The sequence below is a fragment of the Pteronotus mesoamericanus genome, unplaced genomic scaffold, assembly GCF_021234165.1.
Source record: "Pteronotus mesoamericanus isolate MK-2021 breed Mesoamerican mustached bat unplaced genomic scaffold, CSHL_Meso_final scaffold_167, whole genome shotgun sequence".
Lineage (NCBI taxonomy): Eukaryota > Metazoa > Chordata > Mammalia > Chiroptera > Mormoopidae > Pteronotus > Pteronotus mesoamericanus.
The window spans coordinates 26,404,840-26,423,867 of NW_026555308.1; the positions used below are offsets into that span (position 1 = coordinate 26,404,840).

A 19,028-nucleotide genomic window follows, 5' to 3' on the forward strand; every position below is an offset into this window, starting at 1 on the left:
CTTTTGTAAGCCTGCATTTGAAATACGACAGGGAACCCTTTCTTGTAAGACTGAATTCTTCACAACTCAAAGAAATGCTCTTTGCATTGACAGCAATAAGAATGAGTTATAATTAGTAGTGAACTGGTGCCCGCTGGCCTTAGGCCGAGTAAAAACACGGTAAGAACACGCCTGCACACACTCAAGGATTCCAGGGCACTAATGCAACCCAGCACCAAGGAAGCTGAGGAGGCAATGCTTGTATTACAGGTTTTGCTTCTAAGTTGACTGGGAGAAAAGTTACCGTGGTCTGAACCTTAAAACAGAAGCAGCCTCAAACTAGAACATGAACACTGCTCATTAGTACACAGCCATTTCTGCTGAACCACACCTTCCACTTTTGACTATTCTGGTTCTTTCCTTCAGAAAGTCTCCCACACGGCAAAGTAGGCATGAAAGCACACAGACCTCCCTGTGTCTAGCTTGAACCAACAATAGACTATTATTTAAGCTTGGACAGCTGGCTGAAGAAAGGAGATGAGGCCCGTTACAGGTTGATGAGGGTGTAAGAATTCCGTATAGGGTGAGATGCAGAATTTTGGCCTACTACAATATTCTTTTTTGAGTTCACAAATATATAATCTTTTTAAAAAATCATATCTCTTTTGAAAAGCTGAGATGGAATTGCAAACTCTATGCTTCTCAAATGTGATTCACCAGCCACAGAATCCTGTCTGGTGTTTTGACTGACATCCGTAAAAGGCAGAAGAATCAAACGGATAGAGGAGTGAACCACTTGTAAGGAGGCTGCAAACTAAACTTTGCTTTGTGAATCTGAAGGAAGGACCAACAAACTGAATTCGCTACAGACTTCATTCTATTCAAGTTCAGGCCCTGAGCTCTGACCATGAACCAGGGCTCCTGTTCATCGACAGCTAAAACAGGGACACCCGCTTCATAGAGATTCAGATGAAACCCTGGCCATTCTAGTCTGGAGCCACCCAGGCAACTCCCAGTTAGGATTTTGGAGAAGTGGAAGCTGAATAATTACTTTTTCAATTGAAAGTCATCATGAAAGCTTGTCCTGATTTTTGGCATTATTTTTTGCGGGGTGGGAGCTTGGGGAAAGGGGAGATTTAGCTATTTATAGTGATTTAGTTTATCAGTGGCCTGCCGTATCTCTCCTTCACATTACACTTAATCAATGCCATTAAGATGGAATGGAGTACACTTTAGGTCAAAAAGTATATGCTGCTTTTTGCCATTATAGATCATCATGATTTATCTATGGCTTAGAACATTCTTAATCAGAGCACATTAAGAAAAAATGACTCGTGGGCAGACTGACAAATGTGAATAAGTGATCTTTTATTTCATATCCAATTCTTCTTCCCTAATAGGTTTGTTCAGCTGATTAGCATAAGTATCAGTCATAATCAACTCTATCAAGATAATTATCATACATGCAACGAGGCCCACAATATAACAAGGAGATCCATTGCAAAGATAAGCTTGTTTCACATGATTTACCCATCACTTAATTTCCAGAAAATCACAGGAAAGTCTAGAGATCATCTATCAAATCTTCTGTCTCTAATCATGTACTCTATACACATATTTCAACAGAACCAAGCTTCCTTTTAAATAACTTTTATTTTATGATTTCAATGGAGTCTTTCCTTGGAAAATGTGTTACAATAATTCTATTACCAACTTCCTCTAAAAATTCCATCCTTTTTCTTTTTCTCTATCATCAGTAAAAAGGAGTCATCATTGTGCAGCTAATAATGCCTAATCGGCTGGAAGACAAACATAAAGTATTACCACAGTCAGGGGGCAATTGCAGCGAAAAGTGCGAAGCTGTCTCTTTTGTCCTCTTGAAGCACCACTTTCTCCTATTATTACTTTTCCCCTTCGGGCCTCCTGTATCCTCTTACTATCTTTCCCTTTGTCTTATAGCCAAGGAAGGATAAGATAAATTTATTATTGCTGAGGTGTTACCTTCTCTAGAGAATGTTACTATTTTAATAAAATATACATTAAGAGCCTTAGAAATAAATCTCCAAGTGTGAGATTTTAGGCAATGAGACTCACAGAGAGGATACCAGGGGAAGTGCTACTAATGTGACTTCTGTGTAAGGCGTACGTTGACATTTTCTCCAGGACAGGGAACTAAAAGTTTGCTTCAACCTTTTTTTTGGCTGTTGTGTGTGTGTGTCTTTTATTCCTGAATTATTTCCACTGATCTCATCCTAGTCTTTGCCAACTTTGCTAGAGTCCTACAGGACATCTTTTTATTTCATTGTTTGTCAAAGACAGAAGGGTGACTTCCACTCAATAAACACTCACGGGGTCTGACAGCTGCTGGCTTGCTGGGGAGAGGTCTTCTCTGAACGACCTCTATATCTAGAGGGATAATGGCCCCAGAACAGGCACACCCAGCCTTGCTAGGGATCACAGTCGGAGGAGAAGGTAGCTTGTGAAGGTAGGGGAAAGGTGGTGTGAGGCTCAGAGGCCCAAAGCAGTTATGCGTCTCATCCTCCAGGAGTCCCAGGTTGGGGACCACTGAAACCGGGACCGTGGAGAGTGGGAGAGCCGGCAGGGCAGCCAGGCAGTGGTCATGTAAAGAGCCAGGAACGCCACACTGTCAGTGCGAGCTTCCTCCCGGTGCTGTGACCAGACAGGAACTTCATTTCTTTGATATGACCTTTTCTCCTTTCTTTCCTTTTGATTAAAACGGGCCTCATCCAGTGCCCTGGCTCAGCTACCTCCCTCTCCCTTGCACGTCCACTTCCTTAATCATACGGCCCTCAGGACCACGAGGTTCCAATCAGCATCAAATAATCTTAGAAACAAGGCCTCAGGTCTGCTGACCCAAGAAAGAGAGTTTTAGTCAAACTAGAGATAACAGTTAGTTTTCAGCTGTGCTTCAGGTCCAGACCCAGAAAAGCAGAAGGATCACACCTGCTGCGCCCTCGTGAGAACAGGCCGCGAGACACCATGGCTGACATCAGGACCAGACGCCCTGATCACCTGGCCCTTCCCTAGCTCTGACCGATCAACAGAGACCACAACCCTAACTCCACAGTGACTGATGGTTTCCCCCCTATGTAATCCATCCCCTAGAAGCCATCAGGGAGCTAGGTCTTAGAGCAATGGCTCATCTGTGACTCCAGTTTGGTACCATTTCTTTAAATAATAAAGCTTTACTTTCTTTGCTGCAAACTCATGTTCACACTTCATTGGGTTTGGTGCGCACAGGTGAGGAAATCCCTTTAGTTTGGTAACAGTGTTAATAGGGACCAAATGGACAATTAAGTAGGGGATGTATGTAACTAAACTGTGTTTTGTAGGAGGGCAGAAGATGCTTTGATGATGAGCCTAGAAGAAAGACCTGTCAGATATGGGAAAAAGTATATAATAAAGATTTAAAAAAAAAAAAAGAAAGAAAAAGAAAAAGAAAGGAGCTGTCTGGTGTCTGTTTTGGATTAACCAGGTTAAAAACAAATGATAAAAATGACAAGGCCTTAAGCTAAATTAATGGCAGTTGGGATGAAGTGGGAAATGAATATTCCAGAGAAATACAGGAGAGAATGCAGATGAAAGATGCAGTTCCCTCCCAGGCTCCACCCAGGGCAACTAACAAATTCTGGCAGTTCCGCAAAGGAGCCTGTTTTAGCTCACTACAGTGCCTGGCACCTGGAAGGTGTCAAATATTTGTTGAATGAATTCATAAGTCCAGTCCCTTTTTCGATGTGATATTCAGCACCATTTTCCAACTGGATGGAGAAACCATACTGTTCTTTTTCCCCTGAAGGAGTGGTGAGAAGTGTGTTGAATCAGGAAGTTTATATTTTGTACACCTAAAATGGTGACTCTTCCCTCAAAGGGGGTGGAAATGTCTGCCTCGCTTATTTTTGAGATGTACTTTCATGAGCTCAGGTCTGTGTTCTTTAATGCTAGCCCAGATTATAAAGCAATAGAAGAATTATGGGACATCTTGAGGAAAATCTTGTGGAATATTTCCCGAAGTATAGATAAAGGCTCTAATAGGAGTTACTTCAGGAAACAACTTCCTAAATTGGTTGGTTGAAGAGACAAAAATAGGAAAGGCATATCTTTAAATTTGCAGGACTCTCTGGCTCAAAGGAAGCCTTTTTCCCTGATAAATGTTCTGATGCTGATAAGGAGATGTGTGAGGGACTGTTTTTGCCAGGCCTGAGGACAAAGAGCTCTTTGATAGCCTTCACAAGTTGCTAGGCAATGGCTGAATGATCGCGATAAACTTCAGCTAAGCAGCTCTAAAGAAATGTTCGTGCCTTTAATGCCTGATGCCAATGCCAGCAGCCTCAATGTGAAATCAGCATTCACTAGGCACTTGTGATTCCATGAATGCAGTAAATGAATCATCTGGGGTGTCATTATTTCCCCCTCTCAGGGATAACACCCAAATCCTTGTCCCGTTTAATTGTTTATATTCCTTATGCCAGTATTGCAATATTTGGGGTGTTAGAGAATAAAGGAAATGATTCCAAGTCACTGTCTTGTTCCTGAGCAACAAGCTGTTGAACATATAGTAGAGCCAAGAGAGAGGTTTGTTAATAATAATTGGCTTGGTGATTATAGAAGAAAGGGACTACAGTATTTAGTCATAATACTTTTCTGCTTTTCTAATCCTCCAGCCAATGAAGTGGCAGCACACTGTAGTGTAAGAAGTTATTTGCTGGCATGCTTACCTCTACCCACGCAGTGTCTGCCTGAGAGACAGGGAGCATCTTTCTGTGCATCTGAGAGCTAGTGGCACTTAGCTTCATGTGCCCAGCACCTAAGCATTGTTGCTGATACCACTCGGAGACACCCAACAAAAGGTTGTTAAATTTGTCAAATATTTCAAAGATCCATAAAAAAAAAAAATCTGCTTTATATAAAGAGCTAAGTTGAAAAAAAATACTGAAGAGTCATGTAAATCATAGATGTTTGCATTTGCATCTATAAGACAAAAATATCAGGAAGCACGGCCTGCCTTAGAGTAGACCCAGATAAAAGCAGAAAACAGACTACTGGGCAGATTGGCAGACCGGGGAACTTTGTTTTTTTCTGCAGCCTTTCTTTTGAGGAGGCCAGCCTTTCCCTCCACCCTCCCTTCGGGGACCTCACATTCTGCTTTTACATGACTCCTTGTCCCCAAGACCATGAAAACAGACACACCTATGCTCCTGCATACATGTTCTCCACCCTTCAATGCCCTAAAGAGCCAGATAGCCTGTCATTTGCACTTGTGGATGATTATGCGTGTTCATTAAAACTCACTTGCATTTGAATTTGCACTTATAGGTCACTGGACAAGGAAAGAGAGGTCTTCCCTTATAATAACAATTCAGATATCTCTCAGCTGCTTGAGAGATCACTTTAGGATAGATCAGTACCTGGAGCAGCAGATTCACTTACTCAAATGGTCAAACTTGGTGCCTTTGGGGAAGGTTAAAACGGGGAGCGCTCACAGTGTCCTTCTGGTGAGGGGCCGGGGCCACCACAAGCCTAGCTCTGCTCGCCAGGCAAAGTAGAGAAGCCAGCCTCTCCTCATAAACCTACCTCCAGGCTTTCCTTCTTCCAAGGTCCCTTTCCTGGCTGGGCTCAGATGAGCAGGCCCCCTTTCTTCCTCCTCTCTTTTGCACTTCTTTCGGTAACACCATGGCCGGCTAGCCCCTTCCTCTTTCCCATGCCTCCTGGAGGTCGATGTGGCATCCTAATCTCTTTTCTATCACTTTACCAAATAACCTTTCTTTTTTCCCTGACATGAATGCATCCCTCAGCCCCCTGTGGTCTTTTGCAACTGGTTATAAGACTCTGTCACAGAAATGCTCCCCTTCAATAACAAGAGGAGGAAGGCAGAGCACAGGCCAGTCTACAGGCTGGGCACTGCCACTGCACGGACCGCCAGGACTGCTTCTGAAATGACCGACCGGTCCACCAGTAAGGTTGTGTGGGTTGTACACCATACAAGAGCCCCTGGCCAGGGCTAAGTCAGGACAAAACTCCAGCTCATGCTCTACCTCCCAAGAAGCATGCCTTAGGAATTTCCAAACTTTTTCAAATTTGGACCAAAAGTGCTTTCTGAGCTGGCAATGACACCATCCTCCTCCTCACCCACCCTCCACGCTACCATTCAGTAGGCAGTAGGTGTGAGGTGGGGATGGGGAATACGCAAGGGAAACAGTTCCTAGGTGACAGTGAGCTTAGCCAGGGTTGAGAACCAGGCTGGAGACGGCATATGTTCCTGAAAGCTGGAATGAGATCTTGAAATTCTGGCTGACTGAAGTCAGAGAAGAAAGGAAGAAAAGAAATGTCAGCATGTTTCTACTGTTTTTGAAAAATACTTTATAAAGCATACCACTCCACTACTTTGGAAATATACACAACACACACACACACACACACACACACACCCCCCACAAATTATATTTCACTGACATCTGGAATTTCAGAATTCTCACTTTGAAAATCCAGTCTCATTTTACAGCAGTGTGTGTGTGTGTGTGTGTGTGTGTGTGTGTGTGTGTGTGTGTAGCAGAGGTGTGGGAGAAGAAGCCCAGGACAGAGCCTATATCCTGACAGGTGTTTCATTTTTCCCTAATTTTTTTTTTTTTACTGTAATCTACCCCTTTTTGATAAGGCAGTTCACTGGTTAAAAATGTCAATAAATTAGGGTTTTAAATAACTACATGTTGGGAACCGTTCTGCCTGGTTTCAGGGACTAGCCTCACCAATAAGTGAGAGGGCCCCAAGGCTGGAAATAATCCAGGAGGCCTTGGGAAAACAGGCCCCTGAGGAGACAAAACCTGTCCCCTGGCAGGGGTGCAGCCCCTGCCCCCCTCACATCCCCCTGCTTGGCCCTGTGGTGGTCAGTTCTTGATGACGGGTAAGTTCTCTCACAAGGAGAGATGACGACCTAAGACAGACATCGGCCAGTATGGGCAGCGGGACAAGGACTTGGAGGGTCATGGAAAAAGAGCAAAGAGGCCCGCACCCCTCGGCTGGCCTTGGACATGGCTGGAGTCCTCATTCTGTCTGAAAGAAGTCTCCTTATCTCTTGGTGGCTCTGCCTGGCCCGCCTGGCTCAGGTTTAAAGCCCTAAACTGGATCAGGTGATTCCTGGGGACAATCAGGCCTAGAAATAAGTTCCTTTAAGCATGTTTTACTTTTCCCTCAGAAGCGATGATAACCTGCTCATCCTGGGAAGGAGATGTACATTATTCACAGACCCTGACCTGAGGCAGATCTCTTGCGTTCCTCCAATTGTTATCCATGATCTCTATTTGTTTTCTGCAAACATAGCCTCTTGACATTCATTGATGAGCTCTGCTTCCATACCCCTGTGTATATGGTTCTCAATAAAAGCCTTTGGACACACCCACTAGAGGGAAGAGCCGTGTCCCCTCTCCCGGCAAACAGAGAAGTGTTTGCGACAACTCGTGTTTATTCCCCTCGTCTGTGACAGCCCTGGGACAGGCTCTGCGGGATTCAGAGCCCCGCTCCCTCCTCAGCCGGCCCCGGACGGTAACTTTCAGCTCCAGGAGCGCCTGTGCCCCGTGCTCCCCCACGACATGTCACCCCCTGCAATAACTACATATAATAAAAGTGCATGTGTTTTCCTTTGAAAAAAATGGGATGTTTCTTTTGGAAATGGTATCTGGGATGTCAGATGCAACTTTTATTTTGGCTAACCTATGTGTTAGTACATTATGAAGAATTTTTTATGACTGTAAAATGGGGCTATCAGTTGTAGTAGAAATAAACAAGAGTTTTGGTTTCCTTATGAGGAAAAGACAGTCAAACATTGGGGAAGAGGGTGAAGTTATGAGGAGCGGTGGATGAGCCGAATGGTAAGAAGGCAAGCTGAATTCCTTAGTATATCAGGGTAGAACATGACTTGCTCAATTGAGGTGTATCAGTTTCTTTGTGAAAAGGGACACAACTCTTCCGACCCCTACCTCCGGCTCCAACCTCGGGGGCCTGATCGGCTTCCCTAAGTCAGTAGCTGAGCACCATTGGAGCCCCTATGCCACCTTGTTGACTTGGTCGGGGGAAGAGCCCAGGTCCCTGTGCTGGATTTCACTGATTCCTTCAAAAAAGCCTCCCTGTTACCCGACCCATTGCTACCCTGTCAGGCAATTCTTAACATTTTACCTACAGCAACAGGGAGCAGAGGAAATGGAAACACTTGTTTCCCTGGGTTGATGCTATTCATTTGTCCCTGAAACTGGTGTTTAAACGGAAAGCAAACCTTTCTTTATACTGGAAAAGGGCTTTTCACAGTACTTACTCAAAACAAATTTGTGATGAAAAATCATGAGCCCACCCAGTGTTGACAATGTAATGATGTTCTATGTAAATAATACAGAGGCTACTCTTCTTTTATTTTTCTTTTAGAAAAATAGGCCAATCCTTGACTCAGTTGTAAGGTGCTTTCAAGAACTTCAGGAATTCTCTTTCCTTGGCAGACATTTGCTTATACATGTGTGTTCTGCAAGTGTGGGGATGACCTCTCTAAAAAAACTTCACAGCAGCCTTCGATACTTGCAGATCCAATGCCTACACAGGAGACCCAGGTGAACAAGTCCCTGGGGCTATGGGCAAAGAAACGGTGGGCACCATGTGACAGAGCAGCATGAAGAGGCAAAGCTTCCTCCTCTTTGGGAAGCAGACCAGTCACAGATGGACAAAGGATTACAAGATTATGTTGTGTGACAAAGTCACTGCATTCCCGCAGGAGGTCCCCAGGTCTAAGGCCAGATGCGATAATTTGTCTTACCCCATGACCCAGACTGTGGAATGCAATGAACACATTTTGTGACTGGCTTCAGGCCAAATCCCAGCTCCTGATTTTCTCATGTACACAAGAGTATGCTTTTCACAGGCTGGTCCTAAATCATCGAAGCAGGTGGATACTGGTATATTCAGGAACACCTCACATTTCCTTTACATTCATAAGACAAACGTAGATTTGGTAGTTTTGACCAAAACAAATGATATGGCCTCTCTGTAAGGAAATTTCTGAATTTGCTGGGGGTAAAAAATGCTACTTCGCTTCACTGTGGTCATTGAGAATTTAGTGTTGGTCACTCTATTTGAGAACTTCAAGAAGTCTTGTGTCACAAAATCTGCTCTAATCCCTGCAGTAATGCAGTTTTAACATTCAGCAACTGAGAGCCGGACAGAAACATGAGAAGGTGGAACTTCATAGGGCGAAGTCTGAGTTATCTCAGCTTTTGCGAGCCAAGGAGGAACTAGAAGGTCAGGGAGTCCTTGTGTCTGTGGAAATCGCCTACTAACAGAAAAGAGAGTTCATTACACCCGCCATGGCCTGTTTTCCAAGGTAGCTCTCAGACACTAGAAATTAAGTACGTGACTGTTCATCTCAGTTCATTCCTGCCAGAAGCCAAAGCAGCTCTCAACAAATTCCAACAGACTGAAAAACACCACTGAAGAGGTTACTAATGACATCCTATGTTCAAGGATCTGAAGGCTTAATGGTGTTAAGTTGGCAGTACTCCCTACATTGATTTATAGATTCAATCCTTATTAAATTTCCACCTTATTTCCTTGTAGGAATTAACATGCTGATATGGAAATTCAGAAGACCCAGAATAGTAAAAACAATCTTGAAAAAGAAGCCCAAAGTTAGAGAACTCACACTTCCCAATTTTAAAGTTGTCTACCAAGCTAAAATAGTCAAAACAGTATGGTACTGGCCTAAATGGAGACATATATATCAGTGGAATAGAAGTAAGAGTCTAGAAATAAATGTCCACATTCATGGTCAATTGATTTTTGACAAGAATGTCAAGACACTTAAGTGGAGAATAGACTTTTCAACAAATGGTGCTGGGACAATTAAGATAGTCACATGCAAAAGAATAAAGTTGAACACTTATCTCATACTGCATATAAAAAAATGAACTCAAAATGAATCAAAGATCTACATGTAAAGCTAAAAGTGTAAAAGCTAAAACTATAAAATTCTTAGAAGAATGTATACACATAAATCTTTGCGACCTAGAATTACTCAACAGTTTATTAGATTTGATAACAAAAGCATAAGCAACAAAAGGAAAAAATAGACAAACTGTACCTCATCAAAATAAAAACTTTTCTGCTGCAAAAAGCACCATCAAAAAGTAAAAAAAAAAAAAAAAGTCATAGAATGAGAAAAACTGTTTGCAAGTCATGTATCTGATAAGGGACATATATCTAGAATATATGAAGAACTATTACAACTCAATAATTAAAAGACAAATAATCTAATTAAAAATAAACAAAATATACGTATAGTTATTTCAACAAAGAAGATATACAGATGGCCAATAGCCACATGAAAATACATTAAACATCATCACTCATTGGGGAAATACAAATCAAAAACAATGAGATATTATTTCCCACCAACTAGAATAGAATGGCTATTATCAAAAAGGAAGATAATAACAAGTCATAGTGTGTATATGGAAAAATTGGAACCCCCTTACATCGCTGATGGGAATGTAAAATGGTGATGCAGCCACTTCAGAAAACAGTTTAGCAATTTTTTTTAGTTTTTAATGTTTAAAAAGGTTAAAATTATCATATAACCCAGAAATTTCACTTTCAAATATATATCCACCATATATACATCCACACAAACACTTACATATAAATAGCCAAAAAGTGGAAATTATCCAAAAATCTATCAACGATGAATGGGTAAATAAAATATGGTCTATCTACATAATGGAATATTATTTGGCAGTCAAAAATAAATGACATGCTGACATATGCTCCAATATAGATGAAGCTTGAAAACAAATGTGAAGTGAAGGAAACCAGTCACAAAACACCACATATTGTATGAGTCCGTACAATATCCAGAATAGACAAATCTACAAAGACAGAGAGTAAGATTAGTGATTGTCTAGGGAGGGGGAGGAGGCGTAGGAAGGATTGGTGGTAAATGGGTAATTGATGCTAGTGAGTACTAACTTTTGAAGATGATAAAAATCTAAAATTGATCGTGGTGTACAATTCTTTGAATACATTAAAAACCACTGAATTGTACACTTAAAATAGGTGAATTCTATGGTATACGATTATATCTCAATAAAGAGATACACACACACAGAAAGAGGGAGAGAGAGATTAACTGATTGCTGTACAGCAGCACTGATCACCATGGTTGTCTCATATTATTCCTGAAAGTCTTTATCCAGAGTGAAAATAAATCTCAGCATAACTGCCCTCTGCTCCAGCACCTCCTGGAGTAAGTCTGTACGGCAGTGGGTGCGGTAGTTAAAAGAGCTACATGTATAGTGGGTACAGTGCAAACCCTCTCACATTTATTGACTCCAGGACCTTGGTTCAGGCACTTAACATTTCTTTGCCTTAGCTTCCTCATCTGTAAAAAGGAGAAAATAAATAACATTTCCTACCGCATAGAGTTGTAAGCCTGCAGTAAGAACTCAGTAAGCCTTACTTATCTTTATTTCTCTAGAGTCTTCTTTGTATGCATTTTTGCTAAAAAGTAAGACCATCCTGATGCCATAATTTCCTAAATGTGACATCTCTTGTATGGAGGCCTGAGATTCTCTTTTGAAAGATTCACATTCTGAACATAGGAACCATCACTAAAGAGGATATTTAGCTCGTTACTACCAATTTCTTTTAGAGAACAAGTTGAAAACATTTTGGAGGATACTGAAGCATCAATATGGAAACAGTTCTCTTTCAAATTTCCTCTCTTCTCTAAATTTATATACAAATATAGTTAGATTCAAATATGATATATATATAAATACACATGCACACACAAATGATTTCAAAGAGAAGGTAATTGTAAAAGGAAGTTCTGGTTCATTTATCTACCTCTAATCCAGTCCCTAGTATAACAAGTTTTCACTTTAAATTGGCAAATCAGCAATCACATTTTATTTTACTTTCAGCAGAAATGGTCATCAATATGTTCAGTTCATTCGTCCCAATGTTTAATAACTGTTCTATTGCATTGCCACTTGTAGTTTTTCTTAAAAAGTATTTAAGAAGTTCATTTGCCTTTTTTTTTTTTAAGGATAGGCTTGATTTGATGTATTAAAAAGTACAAGATTCCAGTTTGCTTGGGCATTTGGTGCCGTCTTCCAAGTCTGTACATCATGAGCAAAAGCTGTGCTTCTTTAAGGCCCCTGTTAGTTCGTTAAACTTCCTGGCTGAAACCATGGAGTCACATAAATCAGGAGATACTTGGTTACAACATTGGTATTCAACCAGATTATGAATTTTTATGACAATTCTTATTATTAAAAAAAAGTAGGTTTAAAAACTTTTATTTCTAGTAATGACTATTTGCATATCAACCATTTTAATATTTGCATATTGACCATATTAATATTTAATATTTCTGTCTTAGTAAGGTGGGCTTAGTGACATTTTATGGTTCAACCATTCTTTTCTTAATGCTTAGCAATACCGCAGAGATCGCTTCAAAGCAATTCATATTTTCCCCCTGTTGCTGGCCTGAATTCTGACAGCTGGACCTTCCACGAAAGCTCAGGAGAACTGCCCTCATACAAATCAACAAAAAGTCCTTCTTGAATTACAGATGAATTAGGCCTAATAGTAATATTTCTCAGGTAAAAATCTGTCAGCTTACTAGAGACAACGGCATTTTCATTTGTGCAGTACAGCTGACCTGTGTGTGTTTCTTTGAAAGAGCAGGGAACAGCGCTAGGCATAGAGGGGCGGGTTTCCCGTTTCCTGGGCTCACCTGACCATCCGGGGAGGCAGCGGCAGTGGCCCGTGGTGGGGTGGCAGCCATCCGCGTGGCTGCAGTCACAGCGCTCGGCACAGTTCAGCCCGTATGTGCCGTCCTGCATGGAAGACAGCAATGAGGACATGGGATGTCCGACAACGGGAGACGAAAGGCACCTCAGTCAGCCATCTCAGGCACGGTCCCCCCCCCCCCCCCCCCCCCAAACACCTCTCAGCAACGTGCCTTCTAATCACCTCTTCCTGCGTCTCATTGGCCCCCAGAATACAGGCTCCAGGAGGCCAATATTTAAAGTCCCTCAAACCTTAGTTTAGCTCTGACATATGACTGGTGAAATCACTAATGTGCTGCTAGGCATACAGAGAGAGGTATGTAAATACGCCGACTAATGCAAATATTCTTTTTTATCTTACCAGAAACCACAACTTATAAACGTATTTTCTTTGCTCCTAAAGAGTTTTGTAAAATAGTTCAATGTTCCCTACAAGGCATTCTATTCTTGAGTGGAAGGGGAGTAGCCTGACCCACATAGAGAAGCTCCAAAATTTTAAAACGTTTTATAGCTCTAATCGAATGAAGTGTGTTTCTACAAGTTGCCAGTGGGATATGTGGAACTGAAAGTGAAATGAAAGTCTGCTGTTACTTTTCCTAAGCAATACCCTCCTTTTGATGGAAACATCCAGACAAAGTGAAGTGTTCCGACTGCGGAGTCTGAGAGCGCGAGGCCGCGCCAGCACACCCTCCTCCCCATCCCTACCCCAGACTTTTGGTTCTCACACGCACGGCAGTTTTGGCGGTCCAACAACGATGAGACTCTGGGGATGTGATCATTTAGTATGTGGGTGAGGAGTGGAAAGCTGTGCATTGACAACCCCTTCTCTTCCATGCCAGATCCTGAGGAACTGAGGGAGAGCGCCAGAAACCTCCCACACCCCCCAGCACTAAGGAAATCACAGGCGCACCATCACCAAAGGGGAGGAACCTGCACATCAGCTCGAAACAGGCCGTGGAGGCTGGATGGCATAATCATTGTCTAGATTATTAAACTTACTGAAGTAAAATAAATAAACCCTTTTTAGGCCCCACTAACATTTGATGGAGTTGTATGGGATATAGCTTTGCTACCATATAAGCCACCAAACCACTGGCTTGGCTAACTTAGTAATGCATCTAAGATATTAAAAAAAGGACAAGATTGTGCCAGAGGCTTTGTTTTGTCTACAGTCAGATTGGGTGTGAAAGGCGATCTTCAAGCCTAAGAGCACTGATCATTTGTCCACTGGTGGATGATAGGCAGCAAAGCTAACTTAATTTTGTCCCTTTTAAGGGTTTGCAGGGCACAAAATAGCCCAGGGCAGGCCTTTTCTGCTTTGGGAAATGGGTTGTATTTAATGAGGAGGAAGCCCAGGGAAAAAAGAACCTCCGTGGAAGGCCCTTCCTGAGGGGCTCGGTTCAAGGGGTCCCAGTGTCCTCTTGCTATCAGACATTCCCCGGAAGGCAAAGAACACGCGCCACAAAGAGAATGCTTAAGGGCTCAGGAGAAGAGAATTGTAATAGGAGGAAAGATTTATGGAAAAGAAGGAAAGAAACGTCCACGTGCTTCATTCAGAAAGAAAGAGAAATCACAGTACTACAGAACACACTTTCCAGTTGCACACTCTGTTGGCCTGCAGTTGACACAATATGGGATTTCTAATGACAAGTATCTCCAAAGTATGTCAAGGGACTGAAGTCAGCAAAGTAGGGAAATCTCTGGAGATTCTTGTGACTCCAGAGATATTTGGATTAAAAGACGGCTGTTTTCAAACCTTCTTTCACCACCTCCAGGAGCATTTCTGTGACACTATCACCACCCAGTTTGTTCCCTGCCACTTTCCACCCCAAAGGCTAGAGGATTTCCATTACAACAGAAATGCACTATTTGGAGAGTAGATAGGCATACACTGGGTGGTGGGCAAATGCTGTTTACTGGCTGCCAGGAAGAGATGGGTGTATAAGAACAGAAAAAATAGACGGGGTTGGCGGGGGGGGGGGGGGTGCTGAAAGGGGGGAGACCTGAATAGAGATGCAGGAACAGAACAAAGTGATTCTCACAAAGCTATGTAACCAATTTCCATGTCTACCCCTTTTCCAATCCTGTATCCACTCTAAGTTCAAATACCTTAATTCTTTGAATAATCCCTGAGGTTTGGTTTGCACTCAGACACTTTAAGTCAGGAAAACTGCAAGAAGAGGCTAACACTCCCAGGCATTTCCACCTGGAGTACGGGTTTGGTCGTACCTGGCAGGGCAGCTCACATTTCTCCCCGCGCCATCCGGGTGCACAGGTGCATGTCCCATCCAGGGTGTTGCAGGCTCCACCGTTGAGACACTGGCAAGTTAAGTTACAGCCAAAGCCCCATGTGCCACTGGGGCAGCTGATGGAACAGTCCACGCCATGCCAGCCTGCCACGACAAGATTGCAGAGCATGTGAGGGAACAGAGGCGGCAGGGAGTTTTGCTGAGCCTTTCCAAGCTGCTTTCCCTTTAGAAGCACCTTCAAGGTGCACAGCGGTGTCCCCCAGACGCAGCACAGAGAAGAACGAAGCACTCAGACCACCTTGTGCATTGTGTGATCTGTCATGCAGACGCCAATATGAGAAGTGCTACTGAGAAAAGAAACGTGGTATGGGGGTCCCTTTAATGCACAATGAGGCTGAGTTTTGTTCAGGTTGGGAGAGTGAAATATTCATCTGTCTTTAAAGCAGGACCCTGTTAACTATGAACACTGGGTATCTAGGAACCTGGCTGCTGCAGAGACTCTGGACATGCACCTTCTGGTGCTCACATAAAATCGGTGCTTGGCTGAGCTTCTCGTCATGACTCCATGTCAGTGCGTTTAGGGGCATGAACACATGTCTGCTTGGCTTACTCATCCCCAAAGTGAAGAGACACAGAGACTATTGGAGCTTGCAGCAACTTCAGAGATTATCACCTAAGAACGAGCCTCTTCCTTTGATTTGTCAGAGATCATCTCCTCCAAGCTTCTTCCCTTGACTCATAAGAGCAGGAGAACCCACCCTGGTTGAAGGGCTTGCTGAGACCAGGCACTGAATTTTGGCACAGCTGGACCTAGAATCTTAGTCAAGTTTTCTTCCCTGTGACTTCAGGAGATGATAGGACCAGGATCAGATGAAAGACTCTACTGCCACTCACCTGCCTTGCAAGAACACGACCCGTCCACAGGAGAGCAGACAGCATCATTCTTACAGCCACAGAAAGAGGAACAGTTCACCCCATAGGTTCCCAGAGGGCACGGGGCAGAGCAGTCAGTCCCCTAGACAGGCGCAAACAGGAAAATGCATGCAATTCTACCAACTGAAATAAGGCCAACACAAAGAAACAAAAATATATCTTGGTGATGCTAATTATACTCCCTCTCCAATTTTAACACATTGTATACTAAAATGTTGCTGTAATGTCACCACTATATGAATTTAGAGATTCAGAGGCAAGGCTAGCTGGTCTATGTTTGATACAATATTGAGTAACAACCCAAAAAAACCTGCTACCTTCATTAGTTTTCCTTTGTAGCAAGTAAAAAACCTTTTGTCCTTGCTCAGACAAGCAGATATTTAACAATAAACTGTGGCTGTAAAATTACTGTCAATAAATAAACATAAATATGAACTGTACATTAAATTGCAATGCTTCCTAGACTTCCTCGTATAGTAAGTATGTAACCTGATCAGGGGGTACAGCAGAGGAACTGCCCACATGATTCAATTTATTATCCGACAGCAAGCCTGGAACGTAGAAGTTGGTTACCAAAGGTGACTGGAGGTCACCTACTTTAAAAACAGAAGGGGCTCACTAAGACAAGGCAGATTTAAGGACTCAGCCAAAGGACTGTGACATAGGTTAGAAAACCCTGTAAAGATTCTCTCAGCTCAGAAACTTTATGATCCCTCCTTGTTCTGCATGATGTGCTCTGGGATAATCATCAATGTCATTGTAATGTCAATTTAATGTCCTCCTGTTTAAAGTGGGAGAAAATAATTCAAGAACAATCCATTTTCCTTTAAAACAAAGATTCCTGGCCTGTAGCTAAGGTAGTCTAGAATCGAGGCAAAATTCTGCTCTATTGGCATATGTGGGCATTTTTGTAAGTTCCAGATGCTCAAAGAGACCAAAAACCTTTCATACTACTCACCATTGCATATAAATACATAATAAATGCTAACTTGATATATTATGTGCATTTGAATTACAAAGGATTAAGGTAGAAACTGTTGACAATAATATATACCCTGCTTGGAAAAGTAATTTCTTTGTTGCCTATAAAACAGCAAAATAATTATGTAAAGAGTAATTATAATACATCATACTTCATGACATATATTAAATAATTAACTATTAATGGCACATTTATAGTTTTACCGGACTTCCCAGTCATCATTCTACGGTGATATAATTACTTATATCACTCATCACTAGTTTTCTCTTTCCTCTTTTTGTTGTTAAAAGAGTAAATGAATATGATGGTAGCATAGTCACCGTACTTCAGAAAAGGTCATGTAAAGTCATGGTTCCAATATGCTCCACACTGCGCCCTTGTCTCCTTCCTCCAGAGGCCATGCCACTTACTTTAAATCCCGGGGCACAGGTGCACGTTCCGGTCACACTGTCACAGTCAGCCCCATTTTGGCAGCTGCAGATCTGTTGGCAAGCTTCCCCATAGAATCCAGGAGAGCATGTCTCATTACAGTAGAGTCCCGACCAGCCAGGCTTGCAGGCACACTCACCAGACATGGGGTGACAGCTGAGAGCATGGATGAAAGGAGCAAGTCACTCTCGGGTAAACGTGACACCCAAGGCCCATGCAAATGTTGCTTTAGTTATGATCACTAAATGTGTGGGTAATCCCATGTACAATAATTTAAACTTCATTCCCAGGCCTGGTGTGATTTAATTAATTGGCTGGAACCTGATGGGTACTACAGAAATGTTGCATGAAATCGGCATCATGCTCTAAGGCCATGACTGTCACAACTGTGTCCTTTCATCTGAAGTTCGTTTTAATTTCCATAAATCAAAAGCACTGACTCCATAAAAGGTTGACATGATGAGAAGGTACAAAGGATTCCATCCAATAAATAAGGCCAAATCAGTTACTCAGGGTGATGGCCAAAGAACTCCAAAAGCGGCAAAGTTTTCAGCCCGCTTCTTCTCTCGGCTCCCCATACCTGGTGGCAGTGCAGCTGTCTCCACCTGAAACAGCAGCCGCCCTGATGGGCAGCCAGGCAGCCAGCTGTCGCCCCACAGCAAATGGACACATCAGCTGTGCTAAGATGCACGCGCCACTAAGGTTGACACAACAGGGCACTCTGTGGCATTCAAAACACATGTGCTTCTCACCAAGGAAAATCTCCATAATCAAACTAGCTCTGCTCACAATGGGAAGACTGTTAGAATGGGCTCCCTCTCCAGAGATTAAACCCTCCCCTTCAGTAGGGTCAACAACAAAATCCACTGTAGCATCCAGATGGTTGCTAAAGAACCTCTCACGGAAGGACTGTTCATAGATTTTCTACTCTTAGAAAGGAATGACTCTCTGGGATGGATGAAGACTGAGGATATAATCCTGGCTGTCCTACTACCTGTGTACCCATAGCGAAAGTACACAAGGTCTCTGGGTCTTACGTCTCAGTCTGTCAAGCGACGGTTTCAGCCACACCCTTCCAGATTAGACGGTTTGTTCTCCATTTTCAGAAATTCATATAAATATACATTCAGGCCACTATAGCAACTAAAGTCCCACAAGCAAAGTCCTAGGCATCCATCACAAGCTTTACTCAGAAAACAAGGCATGAGGGAATATCTAAGTACAACTCTATATTTAAGATGGTCACTTAGATATAAAAGGTTGGAATCGGAGACAAGGGTCTGAGTCTCAGATCTCCTTACATTTATGCAGATTTCATTACCTGCTATTTACCCATGTGCAAACACCTGGCATGTCCATGGCATCTCAAACTTAACACATCAAACACTGAGCTTTTGTTCTTCCCTTCTTTGTTTCTCACTTCGTGTCTACTCCCAACTGTCCCCACCGAAGTAATGGCACCTCCAGTCAGTCAGTTGTTTAAACTAAATCTTGCAGTTTTTCCTTCTCCCTCACCTCCCACCCCTGCTTCATCAGGAGGACCTAACCTAAGTGGAGGACCTAACTCCAAAATATATCTTGGATCCAGCTACATCTTTGTCATCACTGTTA

General features: G+C 42.7%; 1 protein-coding gene across 1 annotated transcript in view; it reads right to left on the reverse strand.

Moving 5' to 3' along the window:
- Positions 1-19,028, reverse strand: part of MEGF10 (multiple EGF like domains 10) — a 166,181-nt gene that overhangs the window by 22,740 nt on the left and 124,413 nt on the right. The window contains exons 10-13 of the mRNA XM_054589877.1: positions 17,399-17,573; positions 15,968-16,088; positions 15,054-15,217; positions 12,770-12,872 (exon numbers count right to left, since the gene is read on the reverse strand). Coding sequence (XP_054445852.1) covers positions 12,770-12,872; positions 15,054-15,217; positions 15,968-16,088; positions 17,399-17,573 — 563 coding nt within the window. The remainder of the gene's footprint in view (positions 1-12,769; positions 12,873-15,053; positions 15,218-15,967; positions 16,089-17,398; positions 17,574-19,028) is intronic.